We start from the raw sequence: 22,236 nt of genomic DNA, 5'->3' as shown, positions 1-22,236 counted from the left end.
CATGCAAATGAAGGTCATTTACATAATGGATTCCTGTCATTGCTACCGCTCCTTTCTTTGCTCCTTATTCAGCAAGCTTTGATATCACAAGCCAAGTTCTTTTTCACTGAAAAAGGATTTTATTTTGTACAACATGCCTCCGATTTGTCAAGTAAATTCCTTCAGTAACCATCAGAAATTATCTAAGTAAAACAGGTATCTATGTTCCAGCATTTCATTTCTTTCTTTTTCCTTAATTGCAGGAAATAACTTTGCCTTAATGAGGTACTTTATTTAAATTAGCACCTGAGCCAATTAGTCAGCTCTGACCTTGTCTTGCAAAGAAAAAAGGTTGCAGGAGAGTGGTATTTAAAAAATTTAAAAGCCTCTCCCCTTTGCCTCATCTTTTCAAATGTTAGGTAAAACAGCATGCTGATAATTACTTAATCAAATGTGACAGAAGGGACTAATTTACTGATTACAATAAAGCCCGAGGGTGTTATGACAAAAATTTCTCTACAACTTCATTCCAGCTTTTATTTAAATAGGCTTTGATTATTTATAACAAAATATCATTGCAACATATTGTAGCAGATGAGACTGTAAAGCGTTGTCTCCCATCAGCTATAGTCCAATAAGCAGTCGATGCTGTTCCTGCTGCTGCTGCGGGCTTCCCTGCGCCAGCACGGCAGTAATGCCAAGCTATTGGTGTGTTTACCCTTTGGGAATGTTAACTGTAATTCTTCAGCTTTTAAAATCAATTAACCCTTATGTTAATTAGTGTCAAGTCTATAGAAAGCCGCGCAAATGGCAAGAGCTGGCACACTGCCATCCATTCACTGGCAGCGCCACAGCTCTCTTGATAACAGCGGGTATGTTAGGGCCCGTATGTACGTCTGTCAGAACTGTTGAGCCAAGGGAGATTATCCAGACCCCTACAGCAAACACGAAGTCATATCTGAAGGCGCAACTGGCAGGATTACCATGCGCTCCACTGTAAATCCTTCCTCAGAGGACATGTTTCAAGTTGAAAACAAGGATGTGTGCACTGTCTGTGTTTAATCATCTTTTGCTTGGCCGTGCAGAAGCGACTGCGGATACTTTCCCCTCTTCGAAGACAAAAGCCGCCATGCCATCGACAGCCTTTTCGAAGGATGCCAGGAGATGAAAAAACAGTAGTAACGACATGGTGCCAGGGGCAATATGGCCAACTGTCAAAGCATGAGCCAGTGTTTTGTTCGATGTCGACTTGTTTTCTATTCGAGTTCATTTACAAAAACAATACCAACAAAAAAACAAAGGAACTATTTTGGAGTAATGCTTTCTATCCGATGCCATGGGGAATGACAGTGAACCAAGCGTACATGTCTGCATGGTACTGCCACTTGACAGAGGAAAAAAACAAAGATTTGTGTAAAAAAAACCTTTCATCTTACAAAAAATGGGAATAAAGGCAATTTTGGTGCTCACATTCTTCCTGACAGGACAGTGGAGATTTACTGTTTAATCTGGAGCGTGTTTTTAACCATCAATTGACCCAGGTATACAAGGAAAATAAAAATCATACTCTTGCAGCAGGCAGGCAGCCTGAGATTTATCTGCATTCAGTGCTATCACCAGGGAGATGAATGGGCCGATCTGTAGCCTTTTACAAGATCCACTATGGGAATGAAGGAGGAGGGATGCCACAGAGACGTGTACAAACTTGAAGTGAGAAGGTTTAAAGGTGCTACTTGGATAAATCCTGCAGTACATTGAGTGGGAAAATGAAATGTTTCTCTCCATCTGGGAGGGAGTGCCTTTTACTTACGGTGGAAGTGTTGCCGTGGATCCCGAAAGGTGTTCAGTTGGCATCGCACGCAGCGTTACCGATGGGAGCTGAAAACAAAAGGGACAAAAAGTACAAAAGAAATTTTGAAAATAATTGCATATGGATTTTACAAAACAACATGGAACAGCAACAATGTAAGGGAATACTTCTGCAACTTCCTCAAGTGCCATACGTATGATGCAAATTGTATACACTGCCGACTCAACCTGCTGGTGATAGATTTTAACCTGGCATCTTCTGGGCAATTTATAATGAGTTCCGGATTTATCTTTTAATGTATATTTTCATTTTCAAGTATGTGCTTATGAATGTTAACGGAGAAGATTTTTGTTAACAATACATTTATGCTGTGGAAAAAATCTACGAGCGTTTGGCTGGAATACAATGGCAGCGGCGCCTGTGAAAACCGATGTTCAGGGGAAAAAGCTCTCTGCAGAGGGATAACGTTAAATGGGTCACGGGCTCTACCAGCTGCTAGGTTCCATACGCCGCAATCAAAGTGAATGTTCTAAAATTATTACAGTCAAACAGTCATGTGGTGGCAGTTAACGTCCCCAGTGTTTAATCATCTTACAGTAGAATGGTTTTATGCATATTTCATTTGCATATCATTAAGCTGGTTAAGCATGGGGTATTCAGAGTGGGATGAATACAATGCGAGTCTCATATGATCCATATCAGAGAAGCTAGTCTGCTCAATGGACTGCTTTTTCTCCCCTTTTTAATCCGCTGACTTTGTTACATCTGAGACACAGTGGCTGGAAATCATTGTGGATTTCTAATTTTATTATAACAGAAATTTGAAAAAAATTATATTCAAAATGATACGGCAAAGGAGATTTAAGGAAACGTGGATCTCTTTTATACGGAAATGTTGCTCTACAGGGAAGCTGTTCTAATAATTTCTTAATTTCTGTGAAAATAGAAACTTTTTTATAATTAAAAAGGAGAATGTTAGAAGTGGAGATTAATTGAAATGGTGGATCATTACCTTGCGACGTTTGTTTGTCTAAAAGTAAGAAAGAATACGCATCGACTATCTCTGCACAAATTAGCATGCATCTGATTTTAATAGCCACTATTAAACCATTAATGTGATTAATCAATTATTTCAGTCTGAAAGCCTATTATGCGTACACGACAGATACAGTGGGGTCTTTGTCACTTTCATACATGAATAACATAGTAATCGCAGGCCTTTGTGTATCTTCTCAATGGTTTAATTCATTCACCCCAACATTGCTTAGTTCTGGCAGATAACCAAAATTACTTCCTGGGAAAACTAAAAAGACAATTAAGCATGGAAATCTGTTGCTGATGTACAACACATGAATTCATTTGGAAATTAGGCCACTTTGTTCTTTCCTTCGCTCTCGCTTTTGTTTCCAATATTAATATTCAAATGAGGTGCATCGTGACTCTACTGTACAATTAGCTGGCAAAAAAAACAGACACTGCTGACTGCGACATTTTGTGCAGTGAACATGCAGATGTCGCTGTTGTTCTTTACATGGGTATAATAATATGCAAAATAGCGAACATCGCTTGGATACAAAATAATTTAAATTTTATTTCAAGAAGTCTCTGCTTTTTCTTCTGGAGGAATGGATTTGTAAATGTAACTCGAAACAAATGGTGTTGGAATTCTGGAGCATTTGCCATGGAATTATAAACATAATGACATAAGTATGCATGCATTCATCTATTATAGTCCTGAATAGTACCAATTCAACTGCCTTTGAATGGATTTATCAATATGGATAACCTTTTTCCCGTTTCTGAATATTTGATCTACTTTACATACATAACTGAATTACAGAAAAATCTCTCCAACGGCTTTCACTAATTTACCCAACGGATATTATCACTCAGTCACTGATGACTTTAACACCGTTGGTATTCAGGGCACCTCTTTTCACTGCTGTTGGTAAGATGGTACTTATTTATATGCATGCAGTGACTTTGCGTCTTTGTAGATTGTCAAATTCTGTGCAAATGAAAATTTAACACTTGAAACCTTAATGACATCTACATTCGCGAGCATTGAGTAATATTTGGAATGCTTACTATTAATACATAAGAGGCCTGCATATTCAATGAATGGTTTTTCAACAAGAGCAATCTGTAAGTGTGTTTGATGATGGCATTTTGTACCATGAGAAACCGTTTCTAAACATATTTCTCTGCAATTATACTGTTGGCAGTCTATAATTCAGAGTACTATTCACTATTAACATGGAATACATGGAAGCGATTGCTTTTATTGTCAAAAAGCTCTTAGGAATGTCTTTAAAAATACAAATACCCGACGCTATGTAAAGAAGATTCCTTTTTGAATACAAAACGTATTACAAGGAATGTTTTATGTGGATTTCCCCATCAATGACAAGACATAACCAATGTAAATTACATCAGAGTCTTCCAGAAGGACAGAATGGTCCACATTGTATCAACCTTTGTTTAAAATGAACCATTAAAGCTCTCAGTAAAACATAGCTATTACATTTTATGACAAGTTAAACTGCGTCGGGCAAATTAGCTTAATGAAATAGCTGTATTTCCCCAACACAATGTATAAGTATTGTGTTGTTAAAGTCTCTTACATGAATAGCCTTCCTCGTATTGAAAAAAAGACAGTGAATTTTCAATGAATACAAGATTTTAAAACATAATTAAAATTTCCTGAAATGTAATTGATTTCATTCCTTACAAACCTTCCCAAACAATGGAAATGATGCAACATATTGTAAAGAAAAGTGAAAATGCAAACGTGATAGAAATTTGGTATTCAATTAATAAACTAAAAATGCTGGAAGCACAGAGATCAGTCAATATCCAGTAAAACAGGAAAAAAACAAGTTACCATTTTTAACTGTTTGTTAAATACGATAATTTAAGAAGAACTGTTGTAACGTAAACTTGAACTTGTCTCTTTATGAGTGCTGACTGATTTGATGTGTATTTTCAGAGCGGCAGTTTTTCTCTTTTTATAAGTATTCACTCAATACTTCATGGTTAAAATAATTCAGCTGACAAGAATGAACAAAAGTTCTCTAGAAAGGGATAAAGAACAAGTCTCCTGCCAGCCAATGGTATACCAATCAGCTTTCCCGTGCTGTTTGATGCACCAAAATTTCGACATCATTGCATGAGAAGAATTTCCCTTTTAAATAAGTGTTGATTTCTGAAAATGAAGCAATATCAAATTTCAAAAAAGCTGACACCAAAGACACTTTTGTGTGTACAAAAAAATGTTATCTGTAGTAGGTCAATCAACAGCCATGTATTTAACTCTGGTCAATAATGCTTCTCCTTGTTAAGTGGTAGGTTCTAAGGGATTTTTTACATCCACAAAGAACAGCAAGTGGAATTGGTCTACTCTTTATGGATGTTAAATATAAATAAAATTTTATAAAACATAGAATCCCCCAGAAATTTCAGCTTTGGAGTCGGATGAAAGGCTTTCTACTCTACATACTAACCCAATTTCAGAATTTCACCATAATTTCATAACAGGTGTGACTTCTTGAAGGACAATAGATTGAAACTTGACGATAAACCTCAAGTCATAGATGGGACTTCATTTAAGGGAACCTAAAAATACTTACTCCTAACCCCATATGTAATATGTAATCACATTTTTGAATGCATTCATTAATTTGATTTTCCTATTTATGTAGTATCACTGTGCAGGTTACTTGAAGAACAACTTGGTAAAGAGGAATCTTGCGCAGCACATGCATATCTCTGGTATCAAGAAGAATGATATGTTTAAAGTGTGATTGTTGGTGTTGCTTTTCCCAAGGTCTTTAAGCATTTAGCATTTGAATAAGTACATGACAGACATGAAGAAAAGTGGTCTTTTGACAACAAACTGCTTCTAACATCAGTATTTTTTAAAAATTATTTCATGACATGGCTTCACTGGCTAAGCTAGCGTTTATTGCTCGTCCCTAATTGCCTTTAAGGAGGTGATGGTACTCTGCCTTCTTAAACTGTTGAAGTCTATGTGTTCTAGGGACACCCACAGTGCTACTAAGAAGAGAGTTCCAGATTTTGACCCAGCGACTGTAAAGGAATGGCGATCTAGTTCCAAGTCAAAGACGGTATGTGAATTGGAGAGGAATTTGCAGGTGGTGCTGTTGCAATGCATCTGCTGACCTTGTCTTTCTAGGTGGTTGCAATAACTCGAGGTGACTGGTTGTGGCAAAACCTAAGGATTTATTGATAAGAAGAACAAGAAACAACAAAGGGCTTAACAGCATAACAATGCAGGTCTATCCTAACAACACCCTGACTTCAACTGAAACCCTCCAGCCCTGGGATTGGCCCAGATTTGATCACAAGCACCTCATTGGCTTCAGCCTGGTCACACGGCCCACAAAAGACCACCCCTTGAAGAGGCCATGCCACTACACTCCGCACCCCCCCTCCTCACTTATGGACTACCTGTGATAAAACAAAAAGAAAAACAGTTAGTACAAAGACAGAGAAACAACAATATTATAGAAGGGACACCAATGGAAAACAGTTCATAACGTCAGCTGGTCTGGAATCTTGTGGAACATTGCAACCTGTCAGAGGTTCTTCAGCAGCAGAAAGCACAGGATCCACTGATGGAGTGGGCGTGCTACTCACATCTGGAACTAGGCCTTTGCCAGCCCCATCTTCTGCCTCAGCCATCAAAGCTAAAAGCTGCCTTGGCCCCACCATGGACATGGAACTGTTTTATTGATACAAACTTGATGTGGGGCACACTTGCTCATCACCTGGAATTGGCTCCACGCTCTTGTGTTAGTGGTTAACATGCTTCATAACTCGACAGGCCTGTGCCTCCACTACATATGAGACTAGCCCTGTTTTCTCTACAACTCTCCCTGGCACCCAGACAGGTCCGCCACCAAACCTCTGTGCTAACATGAGGTACCCCACATTAAACAATCTGTCCCCTCTCTGAAAGTTGTAATACTCTTTCTGAGAGGCTTGCCTAGTCTTCACCCTCCCCGACCACTTTGGAAACACCAAGTCCAAACAAGTACTCAGGTGCCAACTCATTGTAAGACAGCAAAACACTTGCCAATCACAATGGCAACAGCCTATGAGACTGCTTTTTCATTGAAGCTTTGAATGTCTGCATGGCTTGCTCCTCAAGCCCATCTGAGGCAGAATTGTAGGGGGCTAATCTATCATGACGAATGCCATTAGATTTGACAAAAGTCTGAAATCCATCTGCTGTGAACGCTGTTCTGTTGTCCAATACCAAAACTTTGGGAAGGCGATGGATTGCAAAGATCTGCCTCAGTTTCTCAATAGTGGATGTGGTGGATCACGTGAGCTTGGAATGGGCAGATCAGGAATATGTGCTCCAAAAAAAGCCCAGCAAATTCTACATGATGCCCCAACTACAGACAAACAGCCATTCCCATGTTCACTGGTGGCAATAATACTTGCTGACAACTTTCACACTGCCCAACTATCTGTTTAATGTCTCATGTCAATGTCAGACATAACTTCTGGCCAATGCTTTCATTTTGCTCTGGCCAGGATGGGCATCATGTAACTCTTGGAGCAGGAGTCGTTGCCCTGGTGATGGTACAATGACAAGGGCCCTCCACAATGGCACTCCATCTTTGCAGGTTTTCCTATCCCTGTATTCCAAATATCATTTCATTTGCTCTGTCTTGTCGAAGTGCCATCTTGTCAGTACCATTTTCTTGACCTTTGCTAACAATGGTTCCAGATCTGTCTACGCTTTAATGTGAGCTGCTGAAACAGGTAAAGTGTCCAAAAAATGCACAGCCACTATTGTTTCCTGTGGAACAGGCAGTGTCAGTATGGAGTGTAGGGGATCAATGAATCCACATTTGAAATCTGTGTTCCTTGCCTATGCTGAAAGGTATAACAGTGTGCTGCTAGAAGCACAGCTCATTTCTACCTCTAGCCAAAGCAAGAAGTGGCACTGCCCTATCCTTTTGGAAAAGGCCTAACAATGGCTAATGGTCTGACACAATAGTAAAAAGCCAACCATAGATGTATTGATGAAATTTCTTCACTGCTTAGATGATTGCTAGGCTTTCTTTATTGATTTATGAGTACATTTCCTCAACGTCGGACAAAGTCCTTAAAGCAAATCCACTTGGCATGGTCACCCCATCTGCCATTCTACGGGACAGAAATGCTCCAACTCCATATGGTGCAGCATCACAACTACTGTTGGCTTGCTTGGGTCAAAGTGTATGAGAAGTATCAACAATTGTAAAGCCTGTCTGATCTTTACAAAGCTTCTGCTTGCATGTCTCCCCACTTCCAATGCTGATGATTTTTTTTAAAAGCTGATGCGGGAGGGGGGAACAGAATTGTTGATATATTTGGCAGAAATATTCCACAGCCATTGGCCATTCCTAAGATTTCAGTTCTGTCACATTCCGCAGCTTTGGCATTCCTTTAGTGGCTTTCACGTTACCTTTGAGAATGCAACTCCTTTGCAACCACTTTGAACCCGAGGTATGTAACCTCTTCAGCTTGGAAAACACATTTCTCCTGCTTCAACTGTATGCTGGCTTCCTTATTAAACCTTTTAAGGACTTCTTCCAGGTTTGAAGCATGGTCTTCAGGAGACACACTGCAATTAGGACATCATCCAAGTATACCACCACTTTGGGAATTCCCTGTAGCAGGCACTCCATTGAGCACTGAAAAATGGCATAGGCTGACAAGACACCAACGGCAATCTGGTGTACTGACATTACCTCTCGTGGGTATTTACTGTAACAAACGTTCTGGAGTCCTCTTCCAGTTCTAGTTGCTAATAAGCCTGATTTAGGTCTAGCTTATTGTACTTGAGGCCCCTTGCTAACTTAGTATAGAGGTTGTGGACTTCTCTGTTCATCGTCACTTTATAGTCCCCTCCAATTCTCATGGTATGGTCAGGTTTCAGGAGAGAGACATTGGGCACACCCCATTCTGAAAACTGTACTGGCTTGATGATGCCCATGTCTTCCAGTCTTTTTGGTTCATCCTTGACTTTCTGATGGTACAGGGCAAACTCAGAAAAACCGGGAGGTAGACTCGGGGTTCAAGTAAATTTTAGCTTTAACCCCTTTTATCCGACCAAGTTCCCTCTGGAACACTTTCTAATATTTACACATGAGTTCCTGGAATCCTCCGGCGCGGACCTTAAATATTTTGAGCAAATCCAGTTTTATTTGTTTTAACCAGTCCCGCTCAATGAGACTGAGCCTCCATCCTTCAATCAGCATGATGGGCAGTGAAGCAGATTGAATCCTGTATGATACCGGCAAAGAGGTTGTCCCTGATGTTCTTCATGTGTCTCCAGTATATGTTGCCAAGGTCACCTCAGAATGGATAAGACTTAAGTGCTCTCGTCCTTTCTGGAGATGCTCAAATGTCTTTCCCGGATGACAGTGGCCACTGTACAGGTGTCAACCTCCATCTTCAGGGGGTAGCCGTTTACCATTAGGACTAACTCTATAGGTGGTACCTTGCTGAGTTGGGCTTGATTCAATGTGTAAACCTCAGATCCCTCTTTTGGTTCTTCGCCAGCTTACTTACAGGGATTATACCAATCACTTCTTTTTTACTTAGGACTATTCTGCTTTGTTCTACACCTTACTTGCAGGCAACACTTCTTTTTACATATGAAGCAGATAAAATTTTTGTACTGGCGTGTCTCTTGGGGATGGTCTCCCCCCGACCAAAAACATACCCCAGACTCTGGTGCTGAATGACTCAGTAAAAAGTCTGACAACACCAGGTTTTAGTCCAACCAATTTATTTGATAATAGACTCACAAGCTTTTGGGGTTAGCCCCTTCGTCAGGTGAATGGAGAGTTCTGGCCTCAGACAGAGCATATAAAGCACAGACAGTTTAGAGATTACTGATTAGAATGCGAATCCTTACACCTAACCTGCTGTTCAAGACCTGAAGTGGCTGACAATGTGAGTGGAAGGAGCACTGATCACAGGTTACAGAGATGTGTATTGTCTCCGGACAGTACAGTAAGTGAGGTTTTGCAAACCCAGGCAAGTCACGGGGGTTACAGATAGTGCGACATGAACCCAAGATCCCTGTTGAGACCGTCCTCATGTGTGCGGAACTTGGCTATCAGTCTCTGTTCAGTGACTCTGCACTGTCGTGTGTCGTAAAGGCCGCCTTGGAGAATGCTTACCCGAAGGTCAGAGGCTGAATGCCTGTGACCACTGAAGTGTTCGCCTACAGGAAGGGAACAGTCTTGCCTGGTGATTGTCGAGCGATGTTCATTCATCCGTTGTCGTAGCGTCTGCATAGCTCCGATGTGTTCTCATTCAAGTTATTCCGAGCAGCAGCCATTTCCCGCCACAAAAGGTTCACCTCATTCAGCACACGTTGCTCAACACACAGCAGTTTGAGCCATATCTATTGTTTTCAGCAAGCAGTTTCTTTTGGGTGTGTTGGGGTTATTGGTCCCACATACTAAACGGTCCCTCAACATGTCTCCCAACAAAAGCCTGAACTTGCAGTGCACAGTCAGTTGTCAAAGTCCCACCACGAAACTGGAGGTTGTCTCTCCTGGCTCTCTAACTGCAGAATGAAATGATTATCTTTGCATGATTATGCAATGTCGGGGCTTATAGTGAACTTAACTAAGTTGACTAACTGGTTGAAAGTTTTTGTGTCCAGAACTTCGGGTGATGTCAAACTTCTCATCTGGCTGTAAATCTGTGGGCCACAGACTGTGAGCAGTATCACCTTTTGTTTTGCCACAGCTGATATTTCGTTTGCCATGAAAAAATACAGCAGCTTCTCAATGTACTGCCTCAACTCTCGATCCTGGGGTCAAATGGTTCTATCTTCCTAAATGATGACATCCTAAGATGGAGTCTTTACTTTCTCCCACTGTGGTTTCAAGTGATCACTCTCCTCCACTCTAACTCTATACTGTGGGCTTTCAACAACTAATCTGATTCTTCCTTCTTGCTAGTGTAATAACTCGAGGTGGTTCAATGTGGTAAAAACTAACTGAAGATTTATGGATAAGAAGAAGAAGAACTATATACAACAAAGGGTTTAACAGCACAATACAGGACTACTCCAAATGATGCCCTGACTCCAACTGAAGCCCTCCCGCCACATTAATTATCACCCTCTCTCCCAATTGGTCCAGGTTTACATACTCACACTCCATTATCACTGGCCTGGTCACGTGGACTGCGAAGGAACACTCCTTAAAGGGGCCATGCTATCACAATGGTAGAGATTGCAGGTTTGGAAAGTGCTGTCAAAGGAGCTTTTCTAAGTTGCTGTAGATGGTACCTATTGCTACCACTGTACATTAGTGATGGAGGGTGTGAAAATAAAAGGTGGTGGATGGGGCTGAAGTGGTATAAAACGGTAGTGCTGCCATCAGTAAATATTTTATGTCTACTAAAGCCAATGATTCCTGAGCATTTTGATCTTAGTGCTAAATGGCAGAAAGAGAACACAACATTTTTTCATGTTTGCTGAAGTCTAAGTGTTACACATTTTTAAGACTAAACTACCAAATGACAAAAAAGGTGTCCAAGCATGAAGTGGGAGTTAGGGATGCATATCATGGATTTGCCTAATAACAACAAGACTCAGAATTAATGAAGGGAACGATGGGATGTAATCTACCTAATAACAAGGGAGAATCTGCCTAATAGCAGCATCAGTCCACATTCAAAGGAACTGATGTGTTGCGTCCTGTCCCAGTAACAAAATTAGCAGACATCTGGATAAGATGCAAATGGCCCTATCATCAGGAAGCAGTTTACTGACATGACTGAAACAGCAAGGGAGGCATACAGATGCTAATTTGTGAGAGTCTGGAATATTGGAGAAATAGATAACCCAACATACGGTGAAAGGAATCAAAGAGAGCCAGGGCTATCATTGTCAACTCCTGCAGATGCAGAAAGGCTGGTTTAACATCTCATTGGAAAGTCAATTCAACAGCTCAGTGGAAGGCTAGTTTTACATCCTCCTGATATTGTATAGTAACTATAAGCTGAATTTAACTTATAGATTTATTTAAGATAGTTGTGGTTTGGAGAATGGGGAAGTTTTTCTGAGTTCAGCTTTCAGGAATATAGATTGATAGAAAGGATAATCTCTAGATAAAACTGCGTATATGTGTATTACACCAGCGTTTATGTGTCTTATAGAATTATAGTCCTGTTTGTGTGTATTTATCTGATCTTTCATTTAATAAATAGCCTTTAGTAATTGGTACACTATGACTGTGCCGCTTCACGGGTGATTTCACATGACTCCTCACATCATTGCAAAACGAATAATCTACACCACGACAAACTGGTCTGAAACGTTGAGACACCCTTGCAGATAACATCGGTGTGATTGGTAACAATGTGCAATGTAATGGATTACAAAGCACAGCCTTAAACTCATGAACAAAACAAGTTTCATATTTGATCTTCATTCATAAATGTTATCAGGCAATAAGAACGTATGAATTACTTTAGCACACATGGTCAAGAAAGGAGGGTGAAAATACAAATATTGGTAGATATCCAATGTACAGATATAACTGAATAAGCTGTGATTTCCCCATGAATCAAAAATCCAGGGTGATGAGGACAAATGATGCTCCATAAAACTTAGTTTTTGTTTCTTTGAATAAAACAGATCGGGATGATCTTATCAAGTGTTTAAAATCTTAAAAGCTGTTAGGGTAGTTACGGAGAAATGATTTCTTCTGGCAGGGGATTCAAAAATAAAAGTACATCATCTTAAAGTGAAATCTAGGCCACTTAGGGGCAAAAGCACTTTTCACATAAAGAACTATAGAAATTTGGAACCCTCACTCCCAAACAGCTGTGGATGACAGGGCAATTGGAACTTTCAGATTAAAAATTTTCTTTGTTAAGAGTATAAAGGGAATTTGGAACAAAAGCAGGAAGATGAATTTAAGGTAAAGACCAGACATGATTTAACTTTAATGGAGGAGCAAATAATTGAATGACCTACTGCTATTCCTAATTTTCCTACATGAGCAAAGTACTTAGCAGGAAGAATGGGAGGAGAATTAAGCTCAACTGCTAAATTCTACAGACAAACCACAAGAAGAAGGAAAATGTGTGCTTAATCTTGGTCCTTCAGATATGCTGCTAGCTGTAGCTGTCCTTACCCTCCAAATCCTATTGTTGGTAGCAGCGCCCCAGGCCCACATACCCATTAGCAGCACCAGCTCAGTGGTGCCAATAGTTCCAGCAGTAATTTCCTTCATGTCTGAGACCCTAGACTAAAGCTGACAGCAGGTCATGTCTAAATCTCATTCAATTCAACATCATCAACTATATGGAGGAAGCTATACAGTAAAGATCCCAGAAAATATACAAGGATTATTACAGTTTATGATATATATTAATGACTTGTGTTTGTGAGTAAAAGGCACAATTTCAAAAATTGCAGTATTAACAATGAAGAAAATAGTCGAAGTTCAAGAGGCCATGGACAGGCTGGTGGAATTGGTGAACACATGGGAGATGAAATTCAATACAGAAAAGTGTGAAGCAAATGGTACAACCTTAACAGAGAGACCTGGAGGTATTTGTGCACAAATCTCAGAAGGTGGCAAGACAGGTTAACAAAATGTTAATAAAGTATATGAGATCCTGAGTTTTACCAGCAGTGTCAAAGGCAACGAAAGACAGGAAGTTATGCTAAACATATACAAAACACTAATTTGGCCCAGCTAGAGTATCATATCCAATTCTGGGCATGGGCATTATCCATTAGAAAATATGTTATGGCTGAAGAAAGGGTACAGAATAAATGGATTTGAATGTTCCAGGGATGAGGGATTAATTACATGGATAACTTGAAGAAACTGGTCTCCTTAGAGCAGTAAAAGCTAAAAGGACATTGGATAGAGATCTTTAAAATCATGAAGGCTTTAGATAGAGCAAATAGATAGAAATCACGTCCAATGGCTATAGGGTCAATATGTGGAGATGCTGGGTAAACCTGGTGTTGTCAGACCTCTTACTGTATAGGGTCAATAACCAGGAGACACAGATCCAAGGGAATTGGTAGAAGAACCAAAGGCAACACAATGAAAATATTTTTCCATAATGAGTGGCAGCACGATGGCACAGTGGTTAACAATGCTGCTTTACAGCGCCAAGGCCCCAGGTTCAATTCTGGCCTTGGGTCACTGTCTGCATGAAGTTTGCACGTTCTCCCCCTGTCTGCGTGGATTTCCTCCGGGTGCTCTGGTTTCCTCCCACAGTCCAAAGATGTGTGGATTAGGTTGATTGGCCATGCTAAATTGTTCATTAATATCAGGGGTAAATAAGTGGGGTTATGGGGATAGGACCTGGGTGGGATTGTGGTTGGTGCAGACTTGATGGACCAAATGGCCTCCTTCTTCACAGTAGGGATTCTATAATGCTATGAGTGGTTAGGATTTGGAATGCTGTGCCAGATAAGGTGATGGATACAGATTCAATAAAACCCTTTAAAAGGGAATTGAATAAATTCTTGAAGGAAAAAAAATGCAGGGATCTGGGGAAAATTGAGGCTAATAAATTGCTCCTTGAAAACGTTGGCATAGACTTTATAGCCGAATGGTCTCATTCTGTACAGTTCTATCCTATAATTGTGCATTCAAATGTTATTTGCATCAAATGTGATGAAAGAATTGCAGACTTATTCATGAGATATAATTTTCCAGGCTAAAATAAATAGCCTCAACTAACTTTAATTTTTGCTTGGGAGGCAATTTTAATTAATAATATTGCTCAAAGGAGCTTGTGCAATCAAGAAATCCACATACAATCTTGCTTTCACCAGAAAAAAACACAGGACCAAAGGATGCTTTTTGAGAGCGGAGCCCAGATGGGTTGAGACAAAGCATCTGCCTGCTTGTCTGCTGCACCTGTGACTTCATAATAAATTACAGAATTATCTCATTTGAAAAGAATGGATAGGTACCTGAAGCATTACAAACACAACTGGGGAACTCACCTCAGATGTGGGAAATAAGTAAATGTGTAGTAGTGTTCAGCAGACCACATGGCTTTGCCAAATAAAAGTCATTAAAAAAAAATTCTTTCATAGAAAATTATAGTCAAGAAACTTGGAACTTCACCATTTTGAAATGCCATTGCTGCTCTTGGCAAAGCTTGAGTGATAGTCTCCCCCAGTGACTCCCACAATCTGTCATTAAGTGCAAAAAAATGGGAGTTCCTGCTGCATGATGCAGTTCCCGCATACACCTTCATCTACCCATTAATGAATGGGTGCATAATGTAATCAAGTGGATGTATTACATGTCCATCCTCAAATGGATAGAAGGTTTAACAAAAAGAAAATGCAGATACCACATTGGATAAGGTCAAGTAGCTTTCTTCAGTTCAGGCAATAAGATGGGTTTCCATGCAACTAGGCAAAGGCTGAAGTAACTGACAAGAAGGAAATGCAACGGTAGCCAATAACATGTGGGTGTTTACAGAAACCAATGAGCCCATGTAGCCTCACTGATTTTGCAAACACTTAGCTAAAGGAAACATTTGATCATTTCGTTGTTAATGTTGGTCAGGGAGCTGTAAATAGTAAGAGCAGTTCCGGGATTTATGGAGGAGACAGCAGGATAGAACACTAAGAATATCTACGAAACATGGTCATGTTTCCAGGAAAGATCACAAAAGAGTATATTAATGACTGAAATCAATTAAAGCTGAAACTTTAGGTATTGGCCCTATTTTATGTCTTTGGAATGAGGTTTGTTGGTACATTGTTTTTTGTCTCTGGATCAAACAGAATTGTGCCTTCCGTGGTGTAATATTTGAAATGTTTTATTTTCTTTGCTTATATTTAAAACAGATCACTAGTAAACAGAATATTGATTCTTGGGCTGCAATTCTCGCATCCTGCAGCTGGCTGGGAGAATCTTGTGGCAGACGATGCACAGGACTTGCTCATGCATTCTCACCGTGATAGCATCGCCCAGCACTGGACTTACAGCAGCATCAGCTCCTCACTGGAAATCAGCCAGGGGCATGGAAATAATTTAAGTACTTATTAAAATATATTTCAAATATGATTAGCGGGCCTGGAGATTTCAGCCTGTCCTTCCCCCTGCCAGAATGGTTCATTCTATCAGAGTTCAGCGTAGCTCCCCACTTGTGGGGAACTAGCGGCTCGACCCTGCTGCAGTGAAGGGGGAGCAATTGGGGCCCCTCCAAGAGGGCCGGGTGGCAGGGGGTAATGCTCCCTGGCATTGGCACACTGGCAGTGTATGTGTCTTTGGCACTGTCCATCAGGCATGGGGAGTGCCAAGATGGTGGGGCATATAGGTGTGTGGCACAGGGATGGGGCCTGTTGGGAGTGAGGCCTAGGGGTGATCATGGGGGGTCCCGCTGCCATTCTGCATAGGGATTGGTGGGGGAAGGAGGGAGGCCAAAGATTGGGTCAGTGGGGGTTGGAGATCGTGTCAGGCTGGGAAGGTGGAGTTGGGGCACCAACAATCCAGCCATGATTTGATTTGATTTATGATTGTCACATGTATTAGTATACAGTAAAAAGTATTGTTTCTGCCATGCTAAACAGACAAAGCATACCATTTATAGAGAAGGAAAGGAGAGAGTACAGAATGTAGTGTTACAATCATAGCTAGGGTGCAGAGAAAGATCAACTTAATGCAAGGTAGGTCCACTGAAATGTCTGATGGCAGCAGGAAAGAAGCTGTTCTTGAGACAGTTGGTAAGTGACCTCAGACTTTCTTCTGTCAGGAAAAAGATACAATGTGGAAGAGAGTATGTCTGGGCTGCTTGGGGTCCTTAATTATGCTGGCTGCTTTTCCGAGACAGTGGGAAGTATAGATGGAGTCAGTGGATGGAGGGCTGGTTTGCGTGATGGGCTGGGCTTCATTCACAGCCCTTTGTGGTCTCTTGGACACAGCAGGAGCCATACTAAGCTGTGATACAACTTGAAAGAATGCTTTCTATGGTGTATCTGTAAAGGTTGGTGAGAATCATAACTGACATGCCAAATTTTCTTAGCCTTCTGAGAAAGTAGAGATGTTAGTGGGCTTTCTTAACTATAGTGTTGGCATGCAGGGACCAAGACAGGTTGTTGGTGAGTTGGGCACCTAAAATCTTGAAGCGCTGTTGGTTAGGTTGGTCTTCTATTTTGACTTGACTGCCCAAATAGTGACAATGGTTACTTGATTACTTGGCTCATGGAATGTACCACAGGCATATTATCCTATTGTTAGAGTTTCTCTGATGAGGGTAAATGCGTCGAATGTCATTGATGCATACCTTGGGGTGCCTAGGCAGAGGCAATTCACTTTGTATAAGAGTAAACAGAGTATTTTTGACATGTTGGTCCCTATTCTGGTGTGTCATTGAGTAGATAGGGCGTAGTGGCTGTGCTTATCTGGACTAGGTAGAGGATATGTTGGGCAAGGGAATAGCTTGCCCTCCCCCGAGATGTTCCCTTTTGCGGCTTCTGGACTGCTCTTCTTCTTGATATTTGGTCCCCCTCAGGATCTAGTATCCTAAGATAAAGGCAAAATACTGTGGTTGCTGGAATCTGAAACAAAAACAAAAAAACGCTGGAAAATCTTGGCAGATCTGACAGCATTTGTGGAGAGAGAATGAAGCTAATGTTTAGAGTCTGGATGACCTCTTTGTCAGAGCAGAGCAATGCTCTGATGAAGGGTCATTCAAACTCAAGACATTCGCAGTATTCTCTCTCCATGGATGTAGTATCCTGTTGGATGCAGGGCCTGAGTACAAGTTTGATTGCTTTAGTTGAGTGTTGTTCGAGTCATTGGTTGGAGATTAGGTTGTTGGAAGAGTACATTGCCTCTTCCAAGTGGATTTAAATGGAGCCTCCCGATTTGACCATCTTCTTGAGGTTCTGCCTCCCCTCAGGGTCAGTGGCCTGTTTCACATGGGGTTGTTTCTGGCATTCTTCCTGCAAAAGTGTGTTCACAAAGATAATGAATAGCATCTATGGGATAGTCCTGATGCTTCTCTCTCTTCGATGTTTCCTTTCTTTATCCAGGTTTTGGGGTGCCGATTTAGACTCTGATTTGTTTTGGTTAATCCTACAGGGTTTCCCTTATCTAATTGGGAGGAAAAGAGTTGTCTATCTCCCCAAAATATCCTGGGGATTGATGTCCTGATGATTATTCTTCTCCTTGTCAGTCAGATTTCCTTAGTGAAAAATGGTTTCAGTGATGAGAAGCCTGGTTGGTGCCTCTAAGATGGCTGGAGTGGAAAGAGATTTGTTGTGCTGCAAGTCTAGGCAAGGTGTATGAATCCTTGCTCAGAAGTTGTGGGATGTTGAGTTAGGCCCCAGCTGGTTGCATATTATCCCATAAGGGGCCCCATATATTGTGTAGCTCTGCTCATTATCTGGTGGAAGAGGGCATGCACCATGGGGCTGTGGGCTCATGGCTTTATTCTGTTATCCTGAGAATCTTTCTGGTATTCTTTCATTATCCACACAAGAGCAGATGCCGACTGCAACGATTGCAATGTACCATTTGTATGAAAATTTGCTCGTCTTTTCCATACATTTATGTGGAATAATGGTAACTCTGTACCATACTAGATTTTGGGGATATGTTGCATTGTGGGTAAAATGTAAAACTTTCAATAAAAAAACTTTCTTAAAGAAACACTATGGCCGGGATTCTCCCAAAATAAAACTAAGTGCCCAATGGGTGGGGAAGCGGGAGAATTTCCTGCATGTTTTTTGGGCGTACTTACTGGATCGCTGACACTCTGTGCAGTGCAGAGTGCCTTAGAGTGATTCACGCTTAGAAGTAGAGCAGCGCCTCAGCCTGCCTGAGAGACCAGCATCAGCGTGTTGGGCAGGCCATTGCACATACACTGATCTGTGGTGGGGAGATTGGTGCATGTGCACTGCACCCCCCCCCCCCCCCCCCCCCCCCGCCCCCCCACCCCACCAATCGGCAGCCTTCGGATCACTGGCTTCCCTGATTGTTGTCCCTGAACACCCCGATTGCTGATTTTCCCTGTGCCTCTCCCCGCCCTGATTGCTGGTCTACCGGACACCCTTTTGGACAGCCCTAATCTCTCCCCCACTAAACACAAGCTAACCCGGATCTCCCCCCGGGCCAGCCCTGACAACCCCCCCCACCTTCAATGGCCAGCTCTGATCACTGTCATCCCTCCCTCCCTCTAACCCCCTCCACCAATCCTATCTGCAGAGTGACAGTGAGTCTCCCCATCATTGATCACCCCCCATAGGCCCCACCACTATATGACCCATCCCTCTGTGGCACCACCACCCAGTGGGCAGGGCCAAGGTGTCCAGTGAAGTGCCAGTGTGTCCCTTGGGCAGTGCCAGGGTGCCAGGCTGCCACTGCTCAAGGGACACCCTCACCTTGCCCCCAACCTCCCGGGGAGCCTCATTGGCCTCTGTCACTACCAACAGAGTGGGATGCCTGCTTCCCATTAGTGGGGAACAGTTGTAAACCCCACTGGCGCAGTGTTGGGGGAAGTGAGAGGCCCGGAGAATATGGTTGCAGGCCTGCTAATCATATGGAAATGTTAATTTCCATCTGATAATTATCTCCACACCGTTTTCCAGCGCAGAGCTGATTTCGCTAAAAAAAAGCACCTCAGAGACTCATGACCAGCATCCAGCTGTTACTGAGAATCCCAGCCGATAAATTTAAGTAGTCACAAAAGCCAGAAACTATGGATATTGGAAATCCAAAATAGGAACTAAAAATGCTGGAGAATATCAGCACATCAGACAGCAGAAACAGGAGAGAAACTGAAGGAGTAATTTTCCCAAATATTGCAAGGATGATAGCAGGTAGGAAAGGTGGCATTGGAATTGCCAGCAGCAAAGGAAGGTTTTCTTTGCCATATCGTCCTAAATTTAGCAAAAGAAAAATGGTAAGGGGAGGGTTAGACAACATCACGTTGGCAGGATAGGTTCTTATAGAGATTGCCCTGCCATCAACTTAGTTTTTTGAAGATTGTGGCACAATTTTTAAGCCACCTCAGTGCACAAATGTTAACCAGGATCCCCTCCCAATGCAATCACCTGGGTAGTAACCTGCTCCTAGATGCGCACCTTGGGAGACCAGTCGTGATTCATGCTGGTCTGCCTTCATGCCAAAGTGAATGGACTTTCTTATGGGGAGTGGTAGGGGGATTATTCAGGTGTAGAGACCTGATGATGAGATTTATTGTTTGGAAATGATGTTCCCAAGGTTAAATATCAAATTAATCAGATTAATGTTTCAGCTTGATGACCCTTTATCTGAACATGAAAGTTTCTGATGAAAGGCCATCATGACCTGACATGTTAATCTTTCGCACTACAGATGCTGGTTGACCTGTTGAATTTTCTAGCTTTTTTTGTTTTTATAAGCTGTTGTTGTTGTTCCAGCTGATCTTACAAGGGCTGACAGATACCAAATTAAGGTTTAAGGAAAGAGATTCAGGACGGGATGTGAGGAACAATGTTTTTACACAATGTGTGGTAATGGCCTAGAACACAGTGCCTACCTGAATGGTCAAAATGAAGACAATTAGTGATTTCAAAAGGAAATTGGATGGAAACTTTTGGGGGAAAAAGACTTGATGAGTTACAGATATAGAGCTGGGAAATGGAACTGACTGGATGTCTCCACAGAGAGGATCAATGGGTTGAATGGCCTCCTCCATTGCCTGAATGACTCTGATTCTATGACTCTATAACTTAAGAATCAATGATTTTTTCACTTGAGTTTATAAGTGTTATTTAATTAGATGTTCAACTCACAGTGAGATAAAAATAAGAGAGGTGAATTAATATTAGATGTTTAAATTAAAAGACCCACTAGCACCAATCTAAGTGGCAGAGGTGATCACTAATGAAGCAAACTCATAATTGCCATTGATTTTAAAGCAAGGTAGAAACTGCAGTATCAGCAGGAGTCACTTCAAATTTTCTGGGACTTTTGCATCAAAAAAGGCTTCATTGACCTGAGAGTATTTGTCACTAACAAAGAACAATTTTTATTGTCAAATTAGTTCATGTCTGATATTACAATGCATCATCACTAGATTTAAAGATGCTGCTCTAAGTTTGTCAAATTGGAAGTAGTTAGGTTAAAAATTCTACATAGGTTATTAGGCAGTATGGGATCAATCTTAACCAATGTGGCCTTTTGTCTGCCATGTTAAAATCAGCTGAGGCTCCTTCGGCAGGCACGTGGTGGCCTAATTTAAATCGAAAAGTTGCCACCCAATTACATCATCAGGTCTGTAAAGTTTTTGTGACAATATGACGGAAGTCCATTTCATACCTGGTAGGATAAAATAGAGTGGCAAACTAAGTATTTTTTAATCTGCTTTCTTGGGGCCAAGAAGAGCAGGGATTCTCTTTTGGTCCTTGGAATGGAAGAAATCCTCAGGTCACGCATGCTCTTATGTCTCTCTCCCTTCAAAGACAAACATTTATTTAGAACTCTGAACCAGTACTTAATTCATGCCAAGAGCCATTCTCTTGGAATACCGTCAATCAGTGACCAGTCTTTGCCTACTTTGATGTTATTTCCATCAAACCCAGGTGGTGTTCTGATTTCAAATATAAAAGTCTTGCTGTGAAAGTTGCTTCTTTCAGAACTTCCATGTGGTTCTTGAGCTTGGGGCCTTAATAACTCAGTATTCCTGTTAAAATCTACTTCTCTGTGTTTTTGGAAATTGGCATGCAATGATCTTGCAGTCTTCCATATCACAAAGAAGCACACTTATCCATGCTCTGCAATACTTAGAATGCTAGATTAATTGCTGTTAAGCATTATTTCCTGGCAATAGCCTGACTTGAATAACTATCTAATGTAATTAATGTAAACATGACTGCAATTGACTAATTCCAAGACTGTTTCCTAAATGAGCAACTTTGGATTGCTCTTTAAAAATGAAGGAGAAGAAAAGGATGCTTGCAATATTTAAGGGACTACTGATGCATTACTGCATCATTCTTAGTGAAGCACTCAGTAAACAAGTTTAGGCCTCTCAAAATAACACTAGACTTAAATTGTCATTAAAGACTCTTAGTATCATGACAAAACTGGATTTTTCAATTAAAGCTTTGATGTTCTCAATTTGTTATACATTTCCTGGGGGGTATACTGAAGAGCACAAAAAAGTTACAAAAACAATGTTCAACTTTCACAACGCAAGATAACAAAGCACAGTGAAAAAGAATGTAAGATTGACAATCAAATTAACTACAGCATCTAAAGTATAATAAGGTGTTATGAAAACATAAAGGGGGGAGTTTCCTCATCCTACCCACCACGGGGATTTTGACGCAGCTAGAAAATCCTGTCCTAAATGCTGTAAGTACTCAGCGGTACCTATGAAGAGAGAAGCAGGCTAATGGCAGAAATTTTAATCTG

General features: G+C 41.2%; 1 protein-coding gene across 5 annotated transcripts in view; it reads right to left on the bottom strand.

The window, feature by feature from the left end:
- The window catches only part of LOC145341822 (uncharacterized), a 707,529-nt gene that overhangs the window by 512,501 nt on the left and 172,792 nt on the right, over positions 1-22,236 (bottom strand). For all 5 annotated transcript variants that reach the window (XM_080186786.1, XM_080186791.1, XM_080186787.1 and 2 more), the window contains exon 5: positions 1,790-1,857. In XM_080186786.1, coding sequence (XP_080042912.1) covers positions 1,790-1,857 — 68 coding nt within the window. The remainder of the gene's footprint in view (positions 1-1,789; positions 1,858-22,236) is intronic.

Source organism: Carcharhinus amblyrhynchos, chromosome 4 (genome assembly GCF_965287045.1).
Source record: "Carcharhinus amblyrhynchos chromosome 4, sCarAmb.v2.hapA, whole genome shotgun sequence".
NCBI lineage: Eukaryota > Metazoa > Chordata > Chondrichthyes > Carcharhiniformes > Carcharhinidae > Carcharhinus > Carcharhinus amblyrhynchos.
This window is presented reverse-complemented; position numbering and strand designations above follow the sequence as displayed.